Source organism: Neoarius graeffei, chromosome 14 (assembly GCF_027579695.1).
Source record: "Neoarius graeffei isolate fNeoGra1 chromosome 14, fNeoGra1.pri, whole genome shotgun sequence".
NCBI lineage: Eukaryota > Metazoa > Chordata > Actinopteri > Siluriformes > Ariidae > Neoarius > Neoarius graeffei.
In genome coordinates this window covers 58030582-58053404 of record NC_083582.1, presented here as the reverse complement: position 1 = coordinate 58053404, position 22823 = coordinate 58030582, and the positions used below count along the sequence as shown (strand labels likewise).

The window sequence follows — 22823 nt, the reverse complement described above, 5'->3', positions numbered from 1 at the left end:
CTGATAGCTTATGTTTTGTTTGCTTCCCAACCACATTCCGACAGACTCCGCCTCTTGCGCGAGGAGTTACACTGACAAGCAGTTCGACCAATAGGCAGGCGCGCATGATAATCAGTTACCCGCAAATAGCCACTTGTTGTTCAGGAGGCGGGATTTGTCTGAATATGGTTGGGGGGGGAAAAAACGCCTCTTGCCAGCCGAGTACTGTCGCTCTCTACAGGTGATTGGTGAGACTGTGCGACCAATCAGGAAGCGTCTAATCTCTCAGAGAGAAGTTGTTAACCCTATGACTGACTCGGAGTCTCTCAGCTGAAGTGATCATTAAAACGGTGTTGAGCTACTTTTTGGTCGACAGTTAGTGAGTGAAACTGATCTGGATTTTTAGTCTTTGTGATAAATGATTGCCGGGGACTTGTGATGGATGAGAAAACAGGAGTAATGATTTTGCTGCAGCCCATTTGTTGTATAGGAGCTCTCAGTCTTAACTATGCAGCCGGAGCTTGTCATGTACAACAGAATTGTCACCGTCCACCCTAGTGGTTAAAATGGGTAAGTAAGTTGCTCTTTTTGTGAACATAAGTCTTTTTTTGGGGGGAAAAGATATATATATCCATCTCGTTCACGTTCAGATTAGGTTTTGTTTGTTAGAAAACGAGGTCGTGCGTAAGGAATTGTTGCAAAACGGCGCTAAACATTAGCTAGGTGGCTAACCTCGATAGGAATGTCTTGGCAGGTCCATGGTGTCGCTCTAACCTTCCATTTCTCCTTAAATGTCTAACAAGCGGAAAGTGACCAGTCTGTAATAGAAATGGATCTCTTTCTTGTTCTTTCGATAAACAAGTCAACTCTGTGGTTGTATTAATAATAAATGTCTTTTTTTATTATTTCTCTTTTCTAATCCTGTTTCAAGAAAAGACTGACTGACTGACTTTTTTTTTCTCGACTGTCTGGTTTGAAATATATGGTTTTAAAAAATCGATATCGGAGAATTTTTTTTTGTTCTAATCGATATATTTTTCATTTTTATCTCCACAAGATCGTTCACAGGGATGTCTGGAGTGTGGTTTAAAGGGTCGCTGGATGTATTCTGGGACGTGAGTCGACGTTTTTAAACTTTGAGCTGTGTTTTATTCACTTCTTTTTACGTTTCCGGTCATGTCATTTGCAAACATCTTGGCACGCGCGTTCAACTTCCTTAGTGTTCGGCGTCAGGAGGATGCACGCGCCACTGTAAGCCTGTTTCCGCAATGTGGCTCTGCTTATAAAGTTGATCTTTGCTTTCATTTCGATGCTTTAAATGTCGCTTCGTTTGCCACAGGGCCTTGATCGCTGCTTAATTATTGCTAAAAGCGACTAGGCGGTGACGCTGTGAATATTTGCTTCAGCCATGACACAGAAATGCAGCAGCGGGCATGGTAATTACACTATAAAAATGGACTTCTTCACGGCGACGTTTTCATTGTTCTGCATGACCATTCTTATCGAGTTGTTCAGCGAGCTGGATTTCCTTATTGAGTTGGTTGAGTGTAACGGGATCGCCCCCTCTTTAGTCAGACCGCCATGGCATTATGTAATTACAGTAGCGAATTACAGACAGGCGGGACTGCTGCTGCTGCTGGGTTTGTTTAGTTATTCCCACATTTCACCATGTTTAAGCTATTAGACACTTCATCATGATATAGTTATGATCTAGTTCCTATTTGGTCATTCCTCCTTTTTCTCTACATTGCAGAGTGGCTTTGGGCCATGTCCTTTTGGTTCTAATCTCTGATCCTCGCCCTCCACACACACACACACACACACACACACACAGAGCATGCGTCTCAGTTCTGCCCCAGTTTACTCTGATGCAGTTGCAGTGGGGGAAGGTTGGAGGTGGCTTCTGAGTTTTCTGAGCCACACAGTCTGGTGTGAGCTGAAGATTTTCTGATCAAGAGCCTTTGAAGTTTCTCTGGAGTTCATTCGGTGTCTTGTTCCGAATGAGTCGTTGTTGTTGTTTTTTTATTATTATTATTATTATTATTATTATTATGGGGGCGGCATGGTGGTGTAGTGGTTAGCGCTGTCGCCTCACAGCAAGAAGGTCCGGGTTCGAGCCCCGTGGCCGGCGAGGGCCTTTCTGTGTGGAGTTTGCATGTTCTCCCCGTGTCCGCGTGGGTTTCCTCCGGGTGCTCCGGTTTCCCCCACAGTCCAAAGACATGCAGGTTAGGTTAACTGGTGACTCTAAATTGACCGTAGGTGTGAATGTGAGTGTGAATGGTTGTCTGTGTCAGCCCTGTGATGACCTGGCGACTTGTCCAGGGTGTACCCCGCCTTTCGCCCGTAGTCACCTGGGATAGGCTCCAGCTTGCCTGCGACCCTGTAGAAGGATAAAGCAGCTAGAGATGATGAGATGAGTATTATTATTATTATTATTATTATTATTATGGTGAGGGTGGAAATGGGAAGGACAAGTAGAGCAGGCAAGAAAGCTTGGTTTAAGAACTGTAAGAATTCCTATATTTATATAATTTTTTTTTCACAATAATGTTAATTGTGGGGTGGCGAGGTGGTGTAGTGGTTAGCGCTGTCACCTCACAGCAAGAAGGTCTGGGTTCAAGCCACGTGGCCGGCGAGGGTTAGGTTAACTGGTGACTCTAAATTGACCGTAGGTGTGAGTGTGAATGGTTGTTTGTCTCAGTCAGTACGTTTACATGCACATCCAAATCGAGCTGCTGTCGGTAATCGAGCAAAGGGTCCCAGCAGGGGTGCCAGAGAAATCCAATCCTACATGCACACAAGGAAATCGGGCTATTGTGTGAGGTACATTGTGCACCCGAGCCACAGGTGGCGCTACACGCCCCATCATGTTGGTACACTTCCGGTTGTCGTCATGAAGAAGAGCTATTCAAGAGTGTAAACAAAGTTATCAGTTCCGTGTTCTCCATTGCGCGTTTTTCTCCCGTCCATGATTTTTTAATATATTCAACTCCTTAAGCTGAATGAGCATGAACTCTGTGTCCTCATTGCTCCAGAAGTGCACATTTTCTGCTCGCCATTTTCTCTTCTTCGTTTGTTCCTCCTGACCTCTTCTGCTGCTCGCTACTACTGTTGTCATGCCGACCGAGGCTGTCGTGTTTCCCGCTTGTGGTCTCGTCACTTCCGGAAGGGGCAGTGCTGAAGTAAGTAGCTCGACTATGTAGTTTGATATGGTTTACATGCACTAAGTAGCTCGGCAAAACTCGCATAATCTAGGTCATGTAGCTCAATTACGAGAAATCAAGTTCGGTTCAATTTCAGCCTAGCTAAGGTGTTTCCATGGCATTTAGAACTTCGATTTCAGTCGAGCAACGGCAGAAATTCAATTTTCTCTATGTGCATGTAAACGCACTGTGTATCAGCCCTGTGATGACCTGGCGACTTGTCCAGGGTGTACCCCGCCTTTTGCCCGTAGTCAGCTGGGATAGGCTCCAGCTTGCCTGCGACCCTGTAGAACAGGATAAAGCGGCTAGAGATAACGAGAATGAGATCTTCATTGTCGTCTAATGCAGCCGGCACGGTAGTGTAGTGGTTAGCACAGTCTCCTCACAGCAAAAAGGTTCCGGGTTCGAGCCCAGCGGCCGGCGAGAGCCTTTCTGTGTTGAGTTTGCATGTTCTCCTCCGGGTGCTCCAGTTTTCCCCCACAGTCCAAAGATATGCAGTTAGGTTAATGTGGGGGGGCCTTGAGCAAGGTACCTAACCCCTGACTGCTCTAGTGTGGCTGCCCACTGCTCTGGGTGTGTGCGTATGTGTGTTCACTGCTTCAGATGGGTTAAATGCAGAGGATGAATTTCACTGTGCATGTGACAAAGGTTTCTTCTTCTAATGTTGGGATCAAACTACAGATCTTTCACAGTGGTCACCATGGTGACACAAATTCTTGCCATGTCTTAATCAGGAGACTGACAACGTCGTTGTTGTCACCACCAAACCCAATTCAGGCTTGAGGCAAACCATGTTTGGTTGACCTGGCCAGAATTGTGGCAGTAGGGTGGCCAGTTCCTTTCTGTGCGCACTCATTCGCACCAATAAGCAATTTAGAGTACCCATTTGGTGGACTGTGGGGGAAACCGGAGCACCCAGAGGAAACCCACGTAGTCACGCGGCGAACATGCAAACTCCATACAGAAAGGAGTGGAGGTTCGAACCTGGAACCTTCTTGCCGTGAAGTGACTGGGCTAACCACTACGCCACCGTGCTGCCAGACTGACAACACTACAAGTTTGACCCCTGACCAATCATTCACACCTTTTCAGGGAGGAGGGTCAAGAAATTAAATCATGGCCATCAAGGAACATGTCGTAGGAGTTCTTACCTAGACAAGAAAATAAAAATAAAGAAATTCTGACATGCTAGAATTTTTGTTTGGATGTCGTAGGGGATCTCAGATATTCCATCATTGTTCTTCGATCGTGTCACACTACAAGACCCATTCGTCGTTCCCAGTGTTCATATTCTGGCCTGATGATGTAAATTTGTCAGCCACAACAAAATCGTGTCAAAATTGGACTGAGTTCATGTAGTCTGATCTTGACAGGCTTTTTCACCCAGTGAAGCCTTCTGAAACTAACATTCTCAAGAGAGACAGACAGAGAAGGCATCAAAACCACTACTTTGTGCGGTCGAGGAAAAAGCCAGTGTGCGCTACTTTTTTTTTTTTTTCTTTTCTTCCTCCCCCCCTTTCTTGATTGTAGTGATGCATCAAGCACCTAAATATTAATAACTTGAGAGGTTAAGTTGTATAAAATTGTAATAATGTATTCCAGTCACTTGTCATACAAATTTTAGTGGATGGTTTGTTGCAGGGTCAGACTTTGTACTCAGAAACCGATTAGATTAATTTTTCTGAAACCGTTACCCACACTGCACAATTTATAATTACAGGCTTTGAATGGAAGGTGGAAGTAATTAAAACAGCACAAAGCTGACATTAACGTTCTCCTGTCTTAAGGCCTTTACACACCGGGGCATTTTTATCCTCCGCTGGCCGAAAGGCCCGAAGGGGGGTTGTGTCGTGGCAAAGTCCATCCATCTGGGAAAGGGTTCTCACCCTCTGACATCAACTCCTCTCTCAATTTTTGAAGGAATTTCACAAAACTTGGCAAAAGGCTTTGTTATAGGACAGTAATGCACATGTTGCAATTTCGTGTGCAATATATTGTTGCAGGGGATATTATGCTCTCGGAGCACTCCTGTGCTTTTTTTTTTTTTTTTTTTAAATGTGTGATTTCAATTCATTCATTGATGGAACAGTGGAACAGACATCACATGGTGACGTAGGAGACAGCCGGCAAAACGGCTTCGAATGTAGCAGCGAGTCTCTGCTCTGCACCGGTGTCACTCGTGTCTGGAAGCTGAGCGGTTATATTTCTCTGGAGTTTTATTCTTCTCTTTAATCAACAGTGTCGTGTTTGAGAACAACATTTATTCATTTTATGTTCAGATTTTGCCATGTTCCCCGCCCCCCCCTTCAAATTTGTATGCAGATTTTCTGTTTCTGCTCAAAACCCTGCCCTCTCTTTTGAAATAGCCCCTGCTTGTGCTCAGACTGCTTTGTCTCATCTCATCTCATTATCTCTAGCCGCTTTATCCTGTTCTACAGGGTCGCAGGCAAGCTGGAGCCTATCCCAGCTGACTACGGGCGAAAGGCGGGGTACACCCTGGACAAGTCGCCAGGTCATCACAGGGCTGACACATAGACACAGACAACCATTCACACTCACATTCACACCTACGGTCAATTTAGAGTCACCAGTTAACCTAACCTGCATGTCTTTGGACTGTGGGGGAAACCGGAGCACCCGGAGGAAACCCACGCGGACACGGGGAGAACATGCAGACTCCACACAGAAAGGCCCTCGCCAGCCACGGGGCTCGAACCCAGACCTTCCTGCTGTGAGGCGACAGTGCTAACCACTACGCCACCGTGCCGCCCCTGATATAACATAATGACTATAAATATAACGAAAAAGAGTTAATATTTGCAAGCCTATACATTCGAAAAAGAAACAAAGTACAATATTAAAGTAGATATACCAAAGATATTTGATGGAATTTGACCAGTTTAGTTCATTCACAAATACTGTTTAGAAATACTGTGCTTTGCAGAAGTATTTTCCCCCTCTGAGCTTTTCCACGTTTTATAATGTTACACCCTGGATCTAAATTGCACTTAAATGGTATTTTCCATTTATGGAAATGAATGTCATATGACTATAAGAACTGAATGTTATGTCATGAATAGCCAGTAACATTAAAATTGGGGTAAAAAAAAAAAGAATATATTAAAATTGTGATTGTTGTGATTGCATCAGTAATCTCTAATCCCAAAATTAGTTCTGGTGCAATCAGTTAATGTCAGAAGTCACGTAATTAGTTGAACAGTTGGCCTACGTGCAGTTCAAGTATCATGTGACCTCAGTATAAATACAGCTGTTCCTGGAAGGTCAAAGTTTAACAGGATAATGAAGCTCAAAGAGCTAATGGGACCAAATTCTGGAAAATATCTCCGAGAGGGTTTTATTGGAAAAAAATATATCTCAAAAAAATGAAAGAACATGGCGCAATTGTGACTCCCTAGAGAAGGCGAGCCACCAAAACTCGGTTACTCTGAGGCAACCAGGAGGCCAAGTGTAACTCTGAAAGACTTGGAGAGCCACAGCTCAGATGGGAAAGCTGTTCACAGGCCAACAATAGCCTGGACACACCCGACAAAGCTTCATGAAATGGTGGCAAGAAGAAAGCCATTATTGATAAAATGCCATATGAATTCCCATTTGGAGTTTGCCAAAAGGCATGTGGAGAGCAGTTTGATGGTCCAATTAGACCAAAATTGAATTTTATAGCCTTGGTACAACGTGCTACATTTGGTAGAAACCCAACATGGCTCATCACCCTAAGAACACCCTCTTTGCGGTGAAGCATGGTGGTGGTACTGTCGTATTGTGAGGAAGCTTTTCATCAGCAGAGGTTCTTAAACTAGTCAAGGTTGAAGGCAATATGGATAGGGCCAAATACAAAGAAATCCTGTTCCAGTCGGCAAGCAAACTCCCTCCAAATGGACAGTGACCCTTTGTATACTGCCAAAGCTGCAGTGAAATGGTTCATTACCGAGAACCTGAATGTGTTAGATTCTCAGTCAGTGAATCAGTTGTGGCAAGACTTGAAAATTGCTGTTGATCAGTGGTGTCCATCCAATTTGACAGAGCTTCAGCAGTTTTACTGATCAGAATTGGTAAAAACGCAAGGATCCAGATGTTCAAGGCACATGGGGACACATCCTGAAGTACTTGTGGCTGTAACTGCAGCCGAGTTGTACCATGATGTGATGGGAAATGGACACACTCAACCAGGGGACGATTAGTTTTGCATTCAGTTTAGAAAATATACTGTGCTGTACCATGATATGTTGAGAGAAAACAAGTTTAATACCAAAATGTGCAAGGATTCAAATGCTTTCGATGAATCATTGTCTTGTACTGGGTTGGGTTCTTTTGTTTTTACACATTTATTGCTTATATTTGTATTTTAAGTCATTGTGCAAATTGTGCTTTGTGATCCACTTTTTCCTTGACTGTAGGTCCTCGAAGGTCTGACTTGATGCATAAATTGGATATAATCCTGCGTAGGCTTCTGTCCATCTACACTATGCTGAAACTACAGTGGCCGAAAGGTGAGGGTGGCTTTTATATTTGTCAAATTATCTTGGATCATACAAGGACCAAGATTTGGGAGGGGGAATTTAAGAGTTTTTTGGCAGATCAAGCTGTAGTGAAAACCTGATATAAGTTTAAAATTGTCTTCTTTTTTTTTTTTTTTTTTAAATCTCAAATGCCTTTTTCCACAACTGTAACATCAAAGCCTAACAATAGATGCAATTATAGTTTTAACATAATTTTGCATAAAATCTCCCCTAAATAAAACTTGAGTGCTTTCAGACAAAATGGTACTTTTTTTTAAACTCAGAAACAAGAAAATAACGTAAATTTACTTATTTTGATTTTTCTCATGAACAGAGCATTTTGACTGGATCTGGAGTATGATCCTGCAGCAAAATGCATGCATGCATCGGTTCTGAAAATTGTGACTTAGGACCTTGAGCTGCTAAGTAATTCACACAGAAAACCACCCCACACTCTGACAAATCAGTTTTGATTGTTTTAGTATACAGTAGGATTTTTTTTTATTTAAAAAAAATAAGGCCTCCGCCCTGTGATGACCTGGCGACTTGTCCAGGGTGTACCCCGCCTTTCGCCCGTAGTCAGCTGGGATAGGCTTCAGCTTGCCTGCGACCCTGTAGAAGGATAAAGCGGCTTGAGATAATGAGATGAGATAAGGCCTCCATAACCAGAGCTCAAGATGGAGAGTGAGGCTCCGTACCAGGTTCACTCATATATGTTGTGTGTTTTTGTTTTTTTTGTTGTTTTTTTGTTACAATTTCATCCGGTGGATTGACTCACTTAAGCTTTCCGTTCTCTGTAATAATCAAATGGATTGTTTGTTTATTCTATCGTGTGTGTGTGGTGGGTTTTTTTGTTTGCTTGTTTTTTATCTAGGCCATTTATACATTCACTCATGAAGGAAAAATAGAAAAAAAGACTGAGAAATAACTAAGAACAGAAGAATTTTTCACTCTGTTTTCTACAGCAACGTTAATGTCAAGTGGAATGGCATATGGGCAGATCTCTACAGGAGGAGGCGTGTCCTGTAGACACGCCTTTGGTAGTCAATAAATACCAAAACTATGTACACTTTTTATTTAGTCAGTTGATGCTTGATAACACGAGTCTTTAAAACAGGAACAGCAGAAACTATTAAAAACACAACTCCTGTTTTGTTTTGTTTTTTTTCCACAAGTGCTCATTTCATTTGAAACTTTTATAATTCATGATAGCAAACTGGGCAGAGGAATGAACATTTGAACATCACACTGCGTCATTCCACTGGACTTGATGGTAATAATTGCAATAATGTTTTGGTGTGTGTGTATATAATGTGTGTGCAATATATATACACACACACACTATATTGCCAAAAGTATTTGCTCACCCATCCAAATTATCGGAATCCGGTGTTCCAATCACTTCCATGGCCACAGATGTATAAAATCAAGCACCTAGGCATGCAGACTGTTTTTACAGTTTGGAGCTGGCCCCTTCCTCTTCCAACATGACTGTGCACCAGTGCACAAAGCAAGGTCCATAAAGACATGGATGACAGAGTCTGGTGTGGATGAACTTGACTGGCCTGCACAGAGTCCTGACCTCAACCCGATAGAACACCTTTGGGATGAATTGGAGTGGAGACTGAGAGCCAGGCCTTCTCGTCCAACATCAGTGTGTGACCTCACAAATGCGCTTCTGGAAGAATGGTCAAAAATTCCCATAAACACACTCCTAAACCTTGTGGACAGCCTTCCCAGAAGAGTTGAAGCTGTTCTAGCTGCAAAGGGTGGACCGACGTCATATTGAACCCTATGGATTAGGAATGGGATGTCACTTAAGCTCATGTGTAAGTCAAGGCAGGTGAGCAAATACTTTTGGCAATATAGTGTTCAGAAAGTGTTCTAAAATCACAGCTTTGGTGTGATCCCAGAAAGATAACCCATGACATGGTCACTGCTTTTTGTATTGATAAATTGCAAGGCACAACTCAACATGTAGCAATATTAACACTATCCAGCTATGCTATACACTAGAAACAAATGTTATAATTTAACTAGAGATATATCATTTGGACCAATTCCTTTTAATTTTGTTTTATGATTTGGTGTGGCGGCACGGTGGTGTAGTGGTTAGCGCTGTCGCCTCACAGCAAGAAGGTCCGGGTTCGAGCCCCGTGGCCGGTGAGGGCCTTTCTGTGTGGGGTTTGCATGTTCTCCCCGTGTCCGTGTGGGTTTCCTCCGGGTGCTCCGGTTTCCCCCACAGTCCAAAGACATGCAGGTTAGGTTAACTGGTGACTCTAAATTGACCGTGAGTGTGAATGGTTGTCCGTGTCTACGTGTCAGCCCTGTGATGACCTGGCGACTTGTCCAGGGTGTACCCTGCCTCTCGCCCGTAGTCAGCTGGGATAGGCTCCAGCTTGCCTGCGACCCTGTAGAACAGGATAAAGCGGCTAGAGATAATGAGATGAGATGAAAAGTAAATTATTAAAATAAACTTCATCTCTGGAGCCAAGTGGAAGACTTTTTTTTTTTTTTTTCCTAATTGAATCCTGGTCATTTCCGTGTTTGACCAGCAGAGGGCGACATGCGGCAGTAGAGTCTTTAAGGCTCCATGCACAGGGTAATTCATTTTTACCTCAATTATTTGTAGAGTTTTCTCATTATATAATTTTTTTTAAGCCGTAAAAGTAGACCTGTCTGTCTGTCTGGTGTATGACTATTTTTTTTGTTTCTCCAGTCCTGTAGTACAGCGGTTTTTGGCAGAGGACTGCATTAGCGTGCAACTTGGATGAAGTGTGCACGCGGTGGTGATTTATTGGTGCACAGGGGTTTTAATTGGCGTTACAGCTGCTATTAATTATTTTTAATTTATTTATTTATTTAGCGCGCGCGTGTGTATAAGGAATGTGTGTTATAATTCCGTTTTGGCCGCTGCATTAAAATAATAATAATAATAATAATAATTAAAAAATACCACAACACACGCAAGCTGTTTTTTATGTGTTTGCACCCCTTCCCCCCAGCGCGGGGGCGCGCACGCGTGTTGAAGCGCGCGGGAATGAGTGACGCGTGAACGCGCGTCGCAGGAGGAGGGGGTCGGGCCGCAGGAAACAAACCCACAGCTAAAGAGTTTTTAATGTCCGCCATGTTGGCCATGGCGCACTGAACCAGGGAGACACAGCGGCGCTACGGCAAAATCATACCGAGAGAGAGCGACCGAGTCCCGGGCCTTTTCGGCTCCGTTCTTCCCGCCGGACGCGTATTTTTCAAACCAATCCGACGACTGACTCCGAAGACCGACACAGATTCCTCAATGAGAGCTCTAACAGTGTCATTTGGGAATCTAAAGGGACAGTATATGTTTATGTTACGTCTTGCGATATAAAAATGAGTAAATTGTCGTTTCGGGCGCGGGCGCTGGACGCTACCAAGCCCCTACCCGTCTTCCGCTGCGAGGATTTACCAGACCTGCATGAATATGCCTCTATCAACCGAGCTGTGCCGCAGATGCCGACAGGGATGGAAAAGGAGGAGGAATCGGTACGTTTCTAAGCCGCCATGGGTCACTTTTACACACCATTTCTGTGTTTTTTCGATAAAAGGAGCGCCTCAGTATCGCCTGCGCAGGTTTTCACAAAATGGCCGCCGCTTGTTTTTTTTCCCCCGCGGTAAATCGTGTTGTTTCTGCACCCCGCGGTGAATTTTTCAGGCCGTGCAGCAACCTAAAGTCGTTTTCTTACGATTTTGGGCAAAATATTCGTGTTGTATCGTTGTTTAATTAACAATCGGCTTGCAAAACACAAAGGAGTCACGTGACCACGGCTGAGCAGCCATTTTGTTATAATTCAGTTGGAGGAGCTCGTTGTGACTGTAATGACCGAGAGCAAACAGCAGAGGGCGAGACTGAGCTCTCACACATCCACATGGAAGACTGCGTTTTCGTTTAAATGCTCCATTCAAACCAGTGTAGCAGGGTGATCAGCAGGTCTGGGAATGTCCTCCACTGGCACTCCTTTCCAGATCCGAGTGCATAAATTCTTTAGATAAAGTGGATATTTTGTCCTTGAAGTAATAAAAAGTTGTCTTCTAGACATTTTTCTTCCTGATGTTTGGTTGTTGGCTTTTTTTTCCCCCTCTCCCTCTCCCAGAACAGTAAGAAATGGTCTCACGTTTAATAAATTGAGAATGCATCTTTTCAAAGAGAAAAGGACGAACCTTGGGACAATTTCCACTGAGTCCTGGTCATTCTTGATCCAGCTAACAAGGGAAGTGTTTATATTCTCTTTATGCATCCTGGGAGTTCTTGAATGTTGATCTGTGGTTACTTTTTACATTCTTGCTGAAACTATTCAGCTCAGTGTCATGTTAAATGCCAGTGTGGGTGTTTTTATATTGAATAATAAATAGCTTGGTAGACACACATGAATCAGGCACTCTTCCTTGGCTAGCACAGGATCGGAGGACCCTGTTTGGTCACAGTTCCCACTTCAGGTGAAACATCCGTACTGCATTTTGTGCATCATGCTTGATAATTCGCTAACTGTCATATGACGTGCTAAATATTTTTCTCAAATAAAATTACTGTACAGATGAAGAATCTGAAAGGTTTGTTGATTGGGTCCTCGTGTCTCGGGATGAGTAGAACAGTCTGAGTATTTGGGCCTGAAACCTGGACTAAGATCCACTGATGCATTTTTATCATGTGTGTATGTTTACTGCCCGTATAGACCTTGCATGTGAACACACAGGCTAGAACTTGTCTTCGATCCTGCTGATATCACCGTTTGTTTTACAGAAACTGGTAACAGATGCTTGCAGAGAGTCCCCTTCTGTCATTGGTATATTGTCAAGAGGTGGGATCGTTGGGTCTTGCCAGTTGAATTTACGGATGAGTTGGGTTTTGTTTTAAATAATAGTTAATAAATGTGAACTTGAGTCAGATCACTTGCATTAAGACCCCAGGTTAACGGTCACTGGTGTGCACTGATGCCCATGGGTGGTTACACGAATGTTTATTGGACTGATGAGCAGATTGTATTAGTTTGCAATCTTATTGAAGCTTGCCTTTTTTTTTTTTTTAATAAACCAACACTAGTAAGGTCAAACATGGACGAAACCAGGATAAGACACGATACAAAATTTGCATTCGTCACTCAATACAGTTTCATGCTTGTCAACATGACTGAAACAAAGATGATTAATGTATAGAAGTGGGTATGAGGGGGTTTGTTTTTGTTTCGTAGCCATGCATGCATTTGTTACAGCCTGCACTCATATGCCGCTTTTCCACTACAAACGCGGCTGAGCCGTGCCGTGCCGAGTCGAGCTGAGCGGGGCTGTTGGAGTTGCATTTCGACTACAACCGCGCTGAACCGTGCTGGCTGGAAGTGGGTGGACACATTGGGTGGAGTTAGCGAAAGTGGGTGGACGTCATGTGATGTCGTTAAGCAGTGCAAACAGTGACATCAGTGACAGTGGCGGAACAAGTCAGAGCTGGGCCGGGGGCGGGGCAAATGACCGGACCCTTTATTAAAGCTTATCATAACAACATTTTAGGCTACAAAATGTCCGCAACTGCGGTGTTTACCAATTTCAACACTACCGGGTGCAACTATGTTATTTAGTACATCAAGTCCTTCAAACGAACATGTAACTCAGAAACAAAAAACATTAGGATACTGTACATGGCTCATAATAAAACATCAATAGCCTATACTGCGCACATTATTTGAAGGGCATACGAATGAGCGCTCAGAGGTTGCAGCGGTGACAGGAAGAGTCAGAAATAAAAGGAGGGCGGTGCAAACCTCACTGAATGCACTGTGTTTACCAATTTCAACACTCCGGGGTGCAACTATGTTATTTTGTACATTAAGTCCTTCAAACGAACATGTAACTCAGAAACAAAAAAACATTCGGCGACATACTGTACATGGCTCATAATAAAACATCAATAGCCTACTGCGCGCATTATTTGAAGGGCATACGACGAGCCTTGCGCTCCGCGAACTCGTCCACGATGCTCTGTATGTCACTGATTCAGTGAACTTTTCAGCGGTAGTCTCATGACCCGGATAGTAAACAATAAACATGGAGGACATGGAGTCGTTAGTGTTGCTGGTCTTGGTGCTGTGGCTTGACAACGCCAACAGATACTGGCAAGAGCGTATAGATGAGGCGAGGCGCATAAGGCTTCAGAAATTCTCGTAATTCATAATTATTCTTCTTCCGGGTTTGCGGTGTTTACAGATCCCAGCGCGCTCGCGGGGCGTGTGTGGGCATGTGAGGACACGCCTCCTCACCAATCAGTGCACAGGGGAGTGTCTGCTCACGCCCCCAACCTCAGTCAGCACGGTTTGGCTCACTTCAGCCCTACCCCAAAACGGTGCGAGTTTTAGGGGCTAAGCAGGGCTGAAACGAGCTGAGTCGTGCTGGTTTTTGGTAGTCGAAACGCGAGCCGTGTCGGGCTGAAGTGAGCTGAAGTGAGCTGAAAAAGGGTAGTGGAAAAGGGCCAATAGATGTGTATTGAGCAGTATCAGGTTGACCCTGAGACAGTGCATACTTGGTCCGTTGCTCAGATTGAGGAAGTTGGCTGTTGATGCACATAAGCAGGCATTACTGGCCATTTCCCAACTTGCATAATGAGATTTTTATGTATGTATGCATACAAGAGAGACAGTGAAATAAATGGGAAGCTCATGAAGGAATGCCATTAGTGCCTGGCTTACATGGGTTTAATCCACTGATTCAGAGCATAAAGCTGCAGTTATGAAAAGTCCCAGAGTGCACTATTAAGACCTTAACACAAGTTATTTGGGGTGATTTTTTCAGTTGTAAGAGTGTGCATCACGTCAAAATAAAAAGAATTCAGGAGTTCACAGTACCAAGAATGAGATTGTATTGGACTGTTTTTATTGATGTGCAATTGCAGAATTTATTGCTTTTGACTGGAATGTAAGTAATTTGAGAGAGCTGTTTTCATAGCAAGTAGCATAAAATGCAGAAGCCTCATCATTGTTTGCTTCAGTCCAATCTTTCTGCATTGGGTTATGAAATGTGATTGCAAGTGTGCTTGTGTGAAAATGGTCATGAAAGAGAGGGTTTAGAAATTGGCTACAAGGGTAAGTCCTTGGTCCACAAGCACAAATTGAGGTTCTTCGAAAGGCCAATTTAAGCATACCCCTTTTCTACCAAATCAGTTCCAGGGCTGGTTCAGGGCCAGTGCTGGTGCTGGTTCACAACTCGTTCAACTTGCGAGCCAGCCGAGAACCAGTTTGCTTTTCCATACCTCGCGGTACTAAGCGAAGCCACGTCATTACGTCGTTGTATACGTCAGTTATGTTGCTGCGTTTGCATAAACCTTGGCGTGAATATCGAAGCAAGAACAACACGGAAGAAGCAGCAACAAGAACAATAATAATGCATGACTTCACGTTTGTGCAGCTGCTGCTTCTCGTCGCTTAAAGATGGCGATCTTTCGCAGTCTTATTGTTGTTGGTCTTAACAACTCTGCCCCCCCTGCTGACGTAAGCGGTTCTTTCCTCTGGCCCAGCAGAGAGTTGGTGCTAGCCTGGAACCGGTTTTTTCTGGCCCCAGAGCCAGTTCTTTGTCAGTGGAAACAGAAAACCCGGTTCCAAACTAAGCACTGGCCCCGAACCAGCCCTGGAACTGCTTTGGTGGAAAAGGGGCAGCAGACAGACTAGTGGTTTGGGGGTTGTTTTGTTCTTGGTAGTACCATGTGAGAATCACACTGGATGGGTAAACACAAGCCACAAAGATGTTGCAGGTCACAATAAAGCTCCTAACACAAGAAAATTTGATCAGAGCTTCGTCATGTGAGCAGTGTTAGAATCTGATCTAAATATCAGAAGCATGGGCAGTTTCTCATCACCGAAGACCAGTTGTGTATGTGCTAGTAAAAAAAAATAAATCCCATTGTTTTAATTTTGTGTAGATGCCGGAGTGTAATGATGCGTAACACTCAATAGATTTAATAAAGTCAAACCTCAATATGATACTTTTTCAAAACAGCGAAATTAAGCATTACCTGAGTAAATACCTTGGGTTTTCATTAGATTTTAAACATTCAGCTTCATCAAGTTTCAAAATGATTGGCTCATGCAAGCACCATCATTATAGCAGTACATTGAGACTTTTAGGTGTATATAATAATAAATCATAATCTGTGCGTTAGAACGTAGTAAATTTAAATTCAGCTGAGCATTGATTTGTCAGTGTTCTTTTCTTATTTTGTTGTGGTGATTTTCTTTAACTCTGATTCAGCATGGAGATGCTGTGTAAATTAAACGTGTAAGCCAAATTTTAATTTATTTCTTTTTGGTCTTGGTGTTGACACATTGTCCACATTTGGTGGAATCGCTGTAATGGCTTGGTCCAGTATTGTAACTTGCTGGGAAATCATTGTGCATCCAAACACCAGACTTTAAAGATGGGTGGGGGAGATCTTCCAGCTTTTGCTTCTGAATGTCTGCTCATGGAAAAACAGGGGAGGAGTGGGAAGGGAGGGCCCTCCCCCCTTTTTTCTTTAATGATTTATTTTGGGCTGTGTGGTGTTTATGTATATAAATGAGTGAGTTATTCGATGAACTTGAGTCATACGTGAGCTGATGGCCAATGAGATGCATAGTGCCGAGTGGGCTATAAGTGTAGATGCCTGTATGACTTGATTGTGGATACATGTTCTCATTTACTGGATTTTGAGAAAGAAGCAATTTTATTTTTTGCAAGTTCGATAAATTAAAGATTTGCTACAAAACGTCTGACAATCATTTCTACTTAGAATTTAAACAAACTAGCAAAATGACAGTAGTGATTTGTGAAATGCTATAATTCTTGAAAAATAAAAATGTTCTGACCGTAAAATACTTTTATTCCATATTTTGTTGCTGATGTTGGAGGGGTTGTTTTTGAGTAGAGGGTTGGTTGGGTGTTTAGTATGGGGTTTTTTTTTTTTTTTGGGGGGGGGTCTTCTGTTGGTTCAGCATGCCCTGCCTTTTTTTTTTTTTTCCCCTCTCTTTTACTCACAGTATATGAGCTGATTATCCTAGTAGTAGAGTAGCCTGTCAGTGCACAATTGCTCATATCCAGTGAATGTGGATGGAAATGTATGTAAAGTGCCTCTTCTTCCAGCTGTCCCCATTAGGGGTCGCCATAGCGGATCCTGATCTACACATTCAATTTGGTATAGGTTTTTACACCAGATGTCCTTCCTGATGCAACCCTCCCCAATTTGTCTGGACTCCAAGTATGCACAGATTTGTGCAACCCCAGTGGCTGGGTATTTTTACCTAAACATATATGTATTACCAACTGGAGCACCAGAAGGAAACCCACACAGATATGGGGAGAATGTGCAAGCCGACAAGGGCCTGGTGTCGAGTTGTGAGGTTCGAACCTGTAACCTTGCTGTGAGGCGACGGTGCTATCTCCTATCTATAGAAAAAATGTGTCTCTCACTCGCACGCACGCACGGGTCAGAGTAGTAAAAACTACTTTTTTCATAGGTGAGAGTGTGGGCTTGATTTTACTTTTAAATATTTAATTCTCTTCTGGCTGCAGCGACGTGTAAAACTGAAATACGAAGGTTGCTGAGTATGATATGAGGTCTCTGTTGAAAGAATTCTCACACTTTAGATGGTTGTGTTCAAGCTGTAATTGTGGCTGTAGGTATACAGTGTGACACAGATACACTGCCATAATCAGTTACTTATGATAAGCTGTATTTTATGACAAATAGCCTCCTTTATCATGCAGAGCGTTGAATGTGGTGTTCGATACATGGATGCATTGAACCTAGTGAACTGTTCTACTCCATTTTTCTGTTCGTTGTTTAAGCAGCTTTTTGTCCCCTGCCACAAAGTGCACAGGGGGATATAGGAATGGAGTCCACCTCAATCTGGACAAGTTTTCTCAGAAACTACATAAGCTACATCACTGAAACTTTGCATGCTTGTATTACTGGTCATGATCTAAATTGAGTTCAAAAATTATTTTCAGAGGTATGGCCCTTGATTTTTTATTGGACTTTGTATGAGTGGACTCAATCTGGACAAGTTTTCTCAGAAGCTACATAAACGAAACTGTGTGCTCACACTCCTGAAGAAAGCTGGTTAGTGTTTTATGAAGGTGTCCTAGCACTTGCATTAGTCAGTATTAAAGCAATGGGCTGATAAGGGCGTAAGTGTTTTGAGGTCTTCATAAGATGCTCGTGGTGGGGGATAGTGACCCATGTCGTCTTGTTGAAACTGGTCATGCTTAAGAAATGCTGTGTGATGCTTCTCAGTGTTACTGTGAGTTTACAGTGATGATTTCAGAGGTAACAGCTTGAAACGGTCATTGGGCATGAAGTAGAACTACAGTACAGTATACATGTTCAGTATTTGATATTGACTCAATGTCTGAGCATTGAGGGACTGGGCATTTTAATCGTCCTCAAACTCTTGATGGGGCACACGTGCTCAGCAATGACTAACCTATTGAAAGCACCTGAAACATGATTAGATGAGCAAATCCTGCACAGAATGTTGCCGAGTCAGATCATCTGAGTAAAGGTTGTATCAAAACCATCTGAACACATGCTGGTTTATTTAGGAAATAAGTTTGCTAAACATAAATGCTTCTTATGTTTGGGATCAGCTAGTATTTTGAGTCTGGTTTTGAATTGACATTGGTTGTTTTTTTGTTCTCCTTAACCCTGCTTCTGATTAAAATGCTATAACAATTAAGGTATGGAAGACTGCTTTTGAGACGTATGGAAAAAGCAGGTGTGAACACTCCTCTCTCAGCTGTCCACTGATCGGATCAGCTGAGACAGATGTTAATGTCAGGTGTGAAAAGAGCTTTTGCAAAGAGACTTTCACTACAGTTTCAGAAGTTTAGTGTGGTAGTTTAGGATGTTGCCTGCTGGAAAGAAGAGTGATCTCCTTTTGAGAGTTTAGGAGCATTGTAGGGTTGTTCCTACCGCGAGGTGGTTAGCATGTCCGCCTCTCAATCAGAAGATCCTGAGCTCTACTCACGGTCGGGTCATACCAAAGACCATCATAAAATGGTACCTACAAATACAGATGCGAGTTGGGGGTCAAACTCTCGTGGTTACCAGAGGACCAGCGCGCCCCGGTAACCCTAGCTATGTAATAGACGAGAGGCCGAGGGCTACGGAAATGGAGATCGGCGCCACCTAATGTGCCATACGGTGTGGGAAGGACTTTAGACTTTAGTAGGGTTGCTCCAGCTACAAAATAATTTACCATTACTGGTAAATTTGACGGTTGAAATGAAATGGTATCACTTCCAATTTTGTTACTGTGTTTAAGCTTTTTTGCTGTACTTTGAAATGCGCTTTTAAGTGTTTGCTCTTTGCCTGCCCTTTTGAGACTAATGGCCCTTTTCCACTACCGTTTTTCAGCTTACTTCAGCCCGACACGGCTCGCGTTTCGACTACCTTAGAGCAGCACGACTCGGCTCGCTTCAGCCCTGCTTAGCACCCAAAACTCGCACGGTTTTGGAGTAGGGCTGAAGCGAGCCAAACCGAGCCGAGTGGGGCTAGGGGCGTGAGCAGACACTCCCCTGTGCACTGATTGGTGAGGAGGAGTGTCCTCACATGCCCACACACGCCCCGCGAGCACGCTGGGATCTGTAAACACCATAAACCCGGAGGAAGAAGAATTGCGAGAATTTCTGAAGCCTTATGCGCCTCGCCTCATCTATACGCTCTTGCCAGTATCTGTTGGCGTTGTCGGTGACAACAAGCCACAGCACCAAGACCAGCAACACTAACGACTCCATGTCCTCCATGTTTATTGTTTACTATCCGGGTCGTGAGACTACCGCTTAAAAGGTCACTGATTTCACTGTTTGCGCCGCCTAACGACATCACGTGACGTCCACCCACTTTCGCTAAGTCCACCCACTTCCAGCCAGCACGGTTCAGCGCGGTTGTAGTCGAAATGCAACTCCAACAGCCCCGCTCAGCTCAACTCAGCACGGCTCAGCCCAACTCAGCCGCGATGGTAGTGGAAAAGCAGCATAAGCTGGCAGCTCATGGGCATGGCATGAGTTTAGCCAGCCTAAAGTTACATGGGGCTATCTGGCAGCTAGTGGCTGTAATGGTACTGAAGCCTAGGTCACAACCAGCTGTACGTGCTCCTACGGCTGGTCTACGTGCAAGAAATGCATGGAGGGCGCGCGTGTGACGTGCTGATTTTCGAGCTGTAGACTGGCCGCAGAGGTTCTTTGTCATGTCAAACAAACTCTACGGACACTTGCACTTTTTTTTTTTTTTTTCCAGGTTGCAAGACACACTTACGGCCAACATGCGTCTTTCTCCACGATCAAAAAAAAAACCGCGATTTGGGGAACGCCAAAAATCGCATTGCCAAAAAATCATACGTCCGGTTGTGACCTAGGCTTAAGGCTGCTGTTCATCCTCTTAGGCTATGTCCACATTAGTGTGCGTTTTAGTTTTAAAACGCATCACTTTGAGAGAAAAATTATTAATCGTTATGGTATTTGATGCATCTCCTTCCGAGTTATTCCCTGCACTGACTGTCTTTATGGCCAAGTGTAATGCATGTAGGCTTGTCACTCAGGCTATGATTTGCTAACTGGCTATAAATGTGTGAAAGGAATGACCGTTTATTTTTTTTTTAAACCACAAGATGGATTATATCAGTAGTGTTGGGGGCTGTTTTTTGTTTTTAATCTCCCCCCCCCCCCCCCCCCCCCCCCCCCCCGTGATTGAAAACTGAGGCTGGAGGAAGGTTCTTGTAGTTTGGAATTACACAACTATATATTTTGGGCTCAAATCATTTCCTTTCAATCCTCTGAAGGACTGATTTTATGAGGTAAATGAATAAACAACCACCCCCACCCAAGAGTGAGGTACACTTAAGTGGACATGATGCAAATTATCAACACAGTTGGTAACATCAGTGTGAACACACGTGCGAAAGTGAGTGTGCAGTAATGCCTATTACAAATTGTGCACGTGCGTTCAGCTTCTGTGTCAAGGTGTGTCCACAACAGCAGGAAATTGTGTATACTTTGGAGATACCATCAGCATGTCTGTGTGGACAGAAGTGTACTTTGGGCCCCTAGAACTTGCACCTTCCTTTTGTAGGGTGTCGTGTTTCTTTTGGGGATCAAGGGGCCATGGTGATCTGGCACTCCAAATGGAACATTTTCAGATGCAGGTTCTAAACAGAGTGGCAGAAGAAAAATCCCAGAATGCTTTGTGAACTGAGGTGGTATGACATGCATAGCTACCTAAATGCTTATACATGTAATCACCTTTGCAAATAATTATGGGGGGAAATGTTAATCTGTTGGAATATCCTAGTGAAATGTAATTGGGCTGTTGGAGCAAGCATTTCAGGGAAATTGCTCATTATGTTGTCAGTAAAACTGTAAACAATGATTTGTGAGGAACAGTACAGTTATTTTATTTCCGTGTCTTGTGTATGAGGTTTTGGAAAATGATCCAGCAGCAAATTTCCTGCACCTCCCCTCATCTGTGGTGAGTACAGGGCAGGCATTTCTCTTGGCAGGACTACACTGAAATGGCGAACATGCTTCCTGCTGTTGGTAATAGATTGATCAGTTTTGTCCGGTCCTGCACATTTGGCCATGATTTCAGCCCCTGCAACTCCACACCTGGTGTTGGCATTGTGGAAAACTCTGTCCGGAATGGGAATGCCTCGTCATTGGTGTATTTTGTATGTGCCATCATTGGCTACTGATGATGTAACGAGCGGTGTCCTATTTCCTTGGTCAAGATTTCAGCCTTTTATCCTTTGTAGCTCTGTGTTCAAGGGCACTCCAAAACTTGGGGTGGGGGTAAGTGAGATTGGACCCATGTTAGAGTTTAACAAACAGTAATTTAAGAGGTCTGTTGGTTGGGTGTGGATGCTTATTGGAAGACAATACACGCATGCGATCCACTGTGTGATTTTTAGCAAAATGGAAATTACCAGATGCCAACACTGGTGGTGAGTAGGTGTTTAAAAAATAATAATGGGGAAATCAAAGATTAATGAAAGCGTTGTATACTAGAACACCTACAGTACCAGTCAAAAGTTTGAACATATCTACTCCATTCATGGGTTTTTCTGTATTTTGACCATTTTCTACACTGTCGAGCAAAACTAAAGGAATCAAAACTATGAAAGTGTTGAAATGTTTCGTGTTTTAGACTCTTCAGAGTAGCCAGTGTTTTTACCTTGACACTTTGCACACTGTTGGGATCATCTTAACCAGCTTCATGAAGTAGTCACCTGGACTGCTTTCCAATTAACAGATGTGTCTTGTCAAAAGTTAATAATTAGTGCAATTGCTTGCCTCCTTAATGTGTATTATGGTAAGTCATATTAATGTAGTAAAAAGCCCTATTCCACAACTGTAGGAATCCATAGAACCGCTCAACTACGTAAAGAGAAACAGCATCCATCATTACCTTAAGATGGGGTCTTTAAGAAAAATAAAGAAACATGGAATTTGAAGGTTTGTCCAGACTTTTGCTTGAGACTATATAAATCCTGTTTTGATGGTTAAATTATCAGATTCGAATCTCTTTTTATAAGCAAGCAATGGATTAATTAGAATGGTATTTGAGAGCAACAGTCCTGCATCTTTCTCTTGTCTTGAGCCAGCAGTTGAATGTTTGCCTTGAATATTTTGTTTATTTTGGAACAGCTAAGACGTTTTATATCATTATGTAGACTGGGCGAGAGGTGATGGAAGTGTTCCAATTGGAGTTGACCTGCTTTCCCCCGGTTCCCAGGCTGAATGCTGAGCCAGAGTAAATAGACAGCCGGGGCCGCTTTAGTCAGTGCTTAGTGCTTGCCTCCAGGAGCCGCAAGTCATTCTCAAGCTGCAGAGTTAAAATAGGCTGATTGTGAAATAGTGTTAGCTGGGGGGGGGGTTTCGGGGGGGGTATGTTTGTAGGTAGCACCATCAGGAAATGCAGGGTTAGCACACAACTATGTTAGACATTCAAGCTATGCCCCCCCCCCCCCCCCCCCCCCCCCCCCCAAAAAAAAAGTTCTTTTGCTGACTTGATCTATCCATCTCCATACCAGCAATTAGCATCTGCTGTCAAGAGGTTTCTCTGAGTTCTTGTCTGAAA

At 43.5% G+C, this 22823-nt stretch overlaps 1 protein-coding gene across 4 annotated transcripts in view; it reads left to right on the top strand.

Annotated features, from left to right (window-relative positions):
• Window positions 1-294: 294 nt before the first annotated feature.
• The window catches only part of epc1a (enhancer of polycomb homolog 1 (Drosophila) a), a 38499-nt gene continuing 15970 nt past the window's right edge, over window positions 295-22823 (top strand). The window contains exons 1-2 of one of the 4 annotated variants that reach the window (XM_060940155.1): window positions 295-549; window positions 7598-7690. Coding sequence is in view for 1 of the 4 variants with exons in the window: in XM_060940154.1 (XP_060796137.1) it covers window positions 11069-11221 (153 nt within the window). In the remaining 3 variants the exon portion in view is untranslated. Of the gene's footprint in view, window positions 550-7597; window positions 7691-10749; window positions 11222-11829; window positions 12574-22823 lie in introns of those variants that run through there. The other 3 variants (XM_060940156.1, XM_060940157.1, XM_060940154.1) reach the window with 3 other exon arrangements.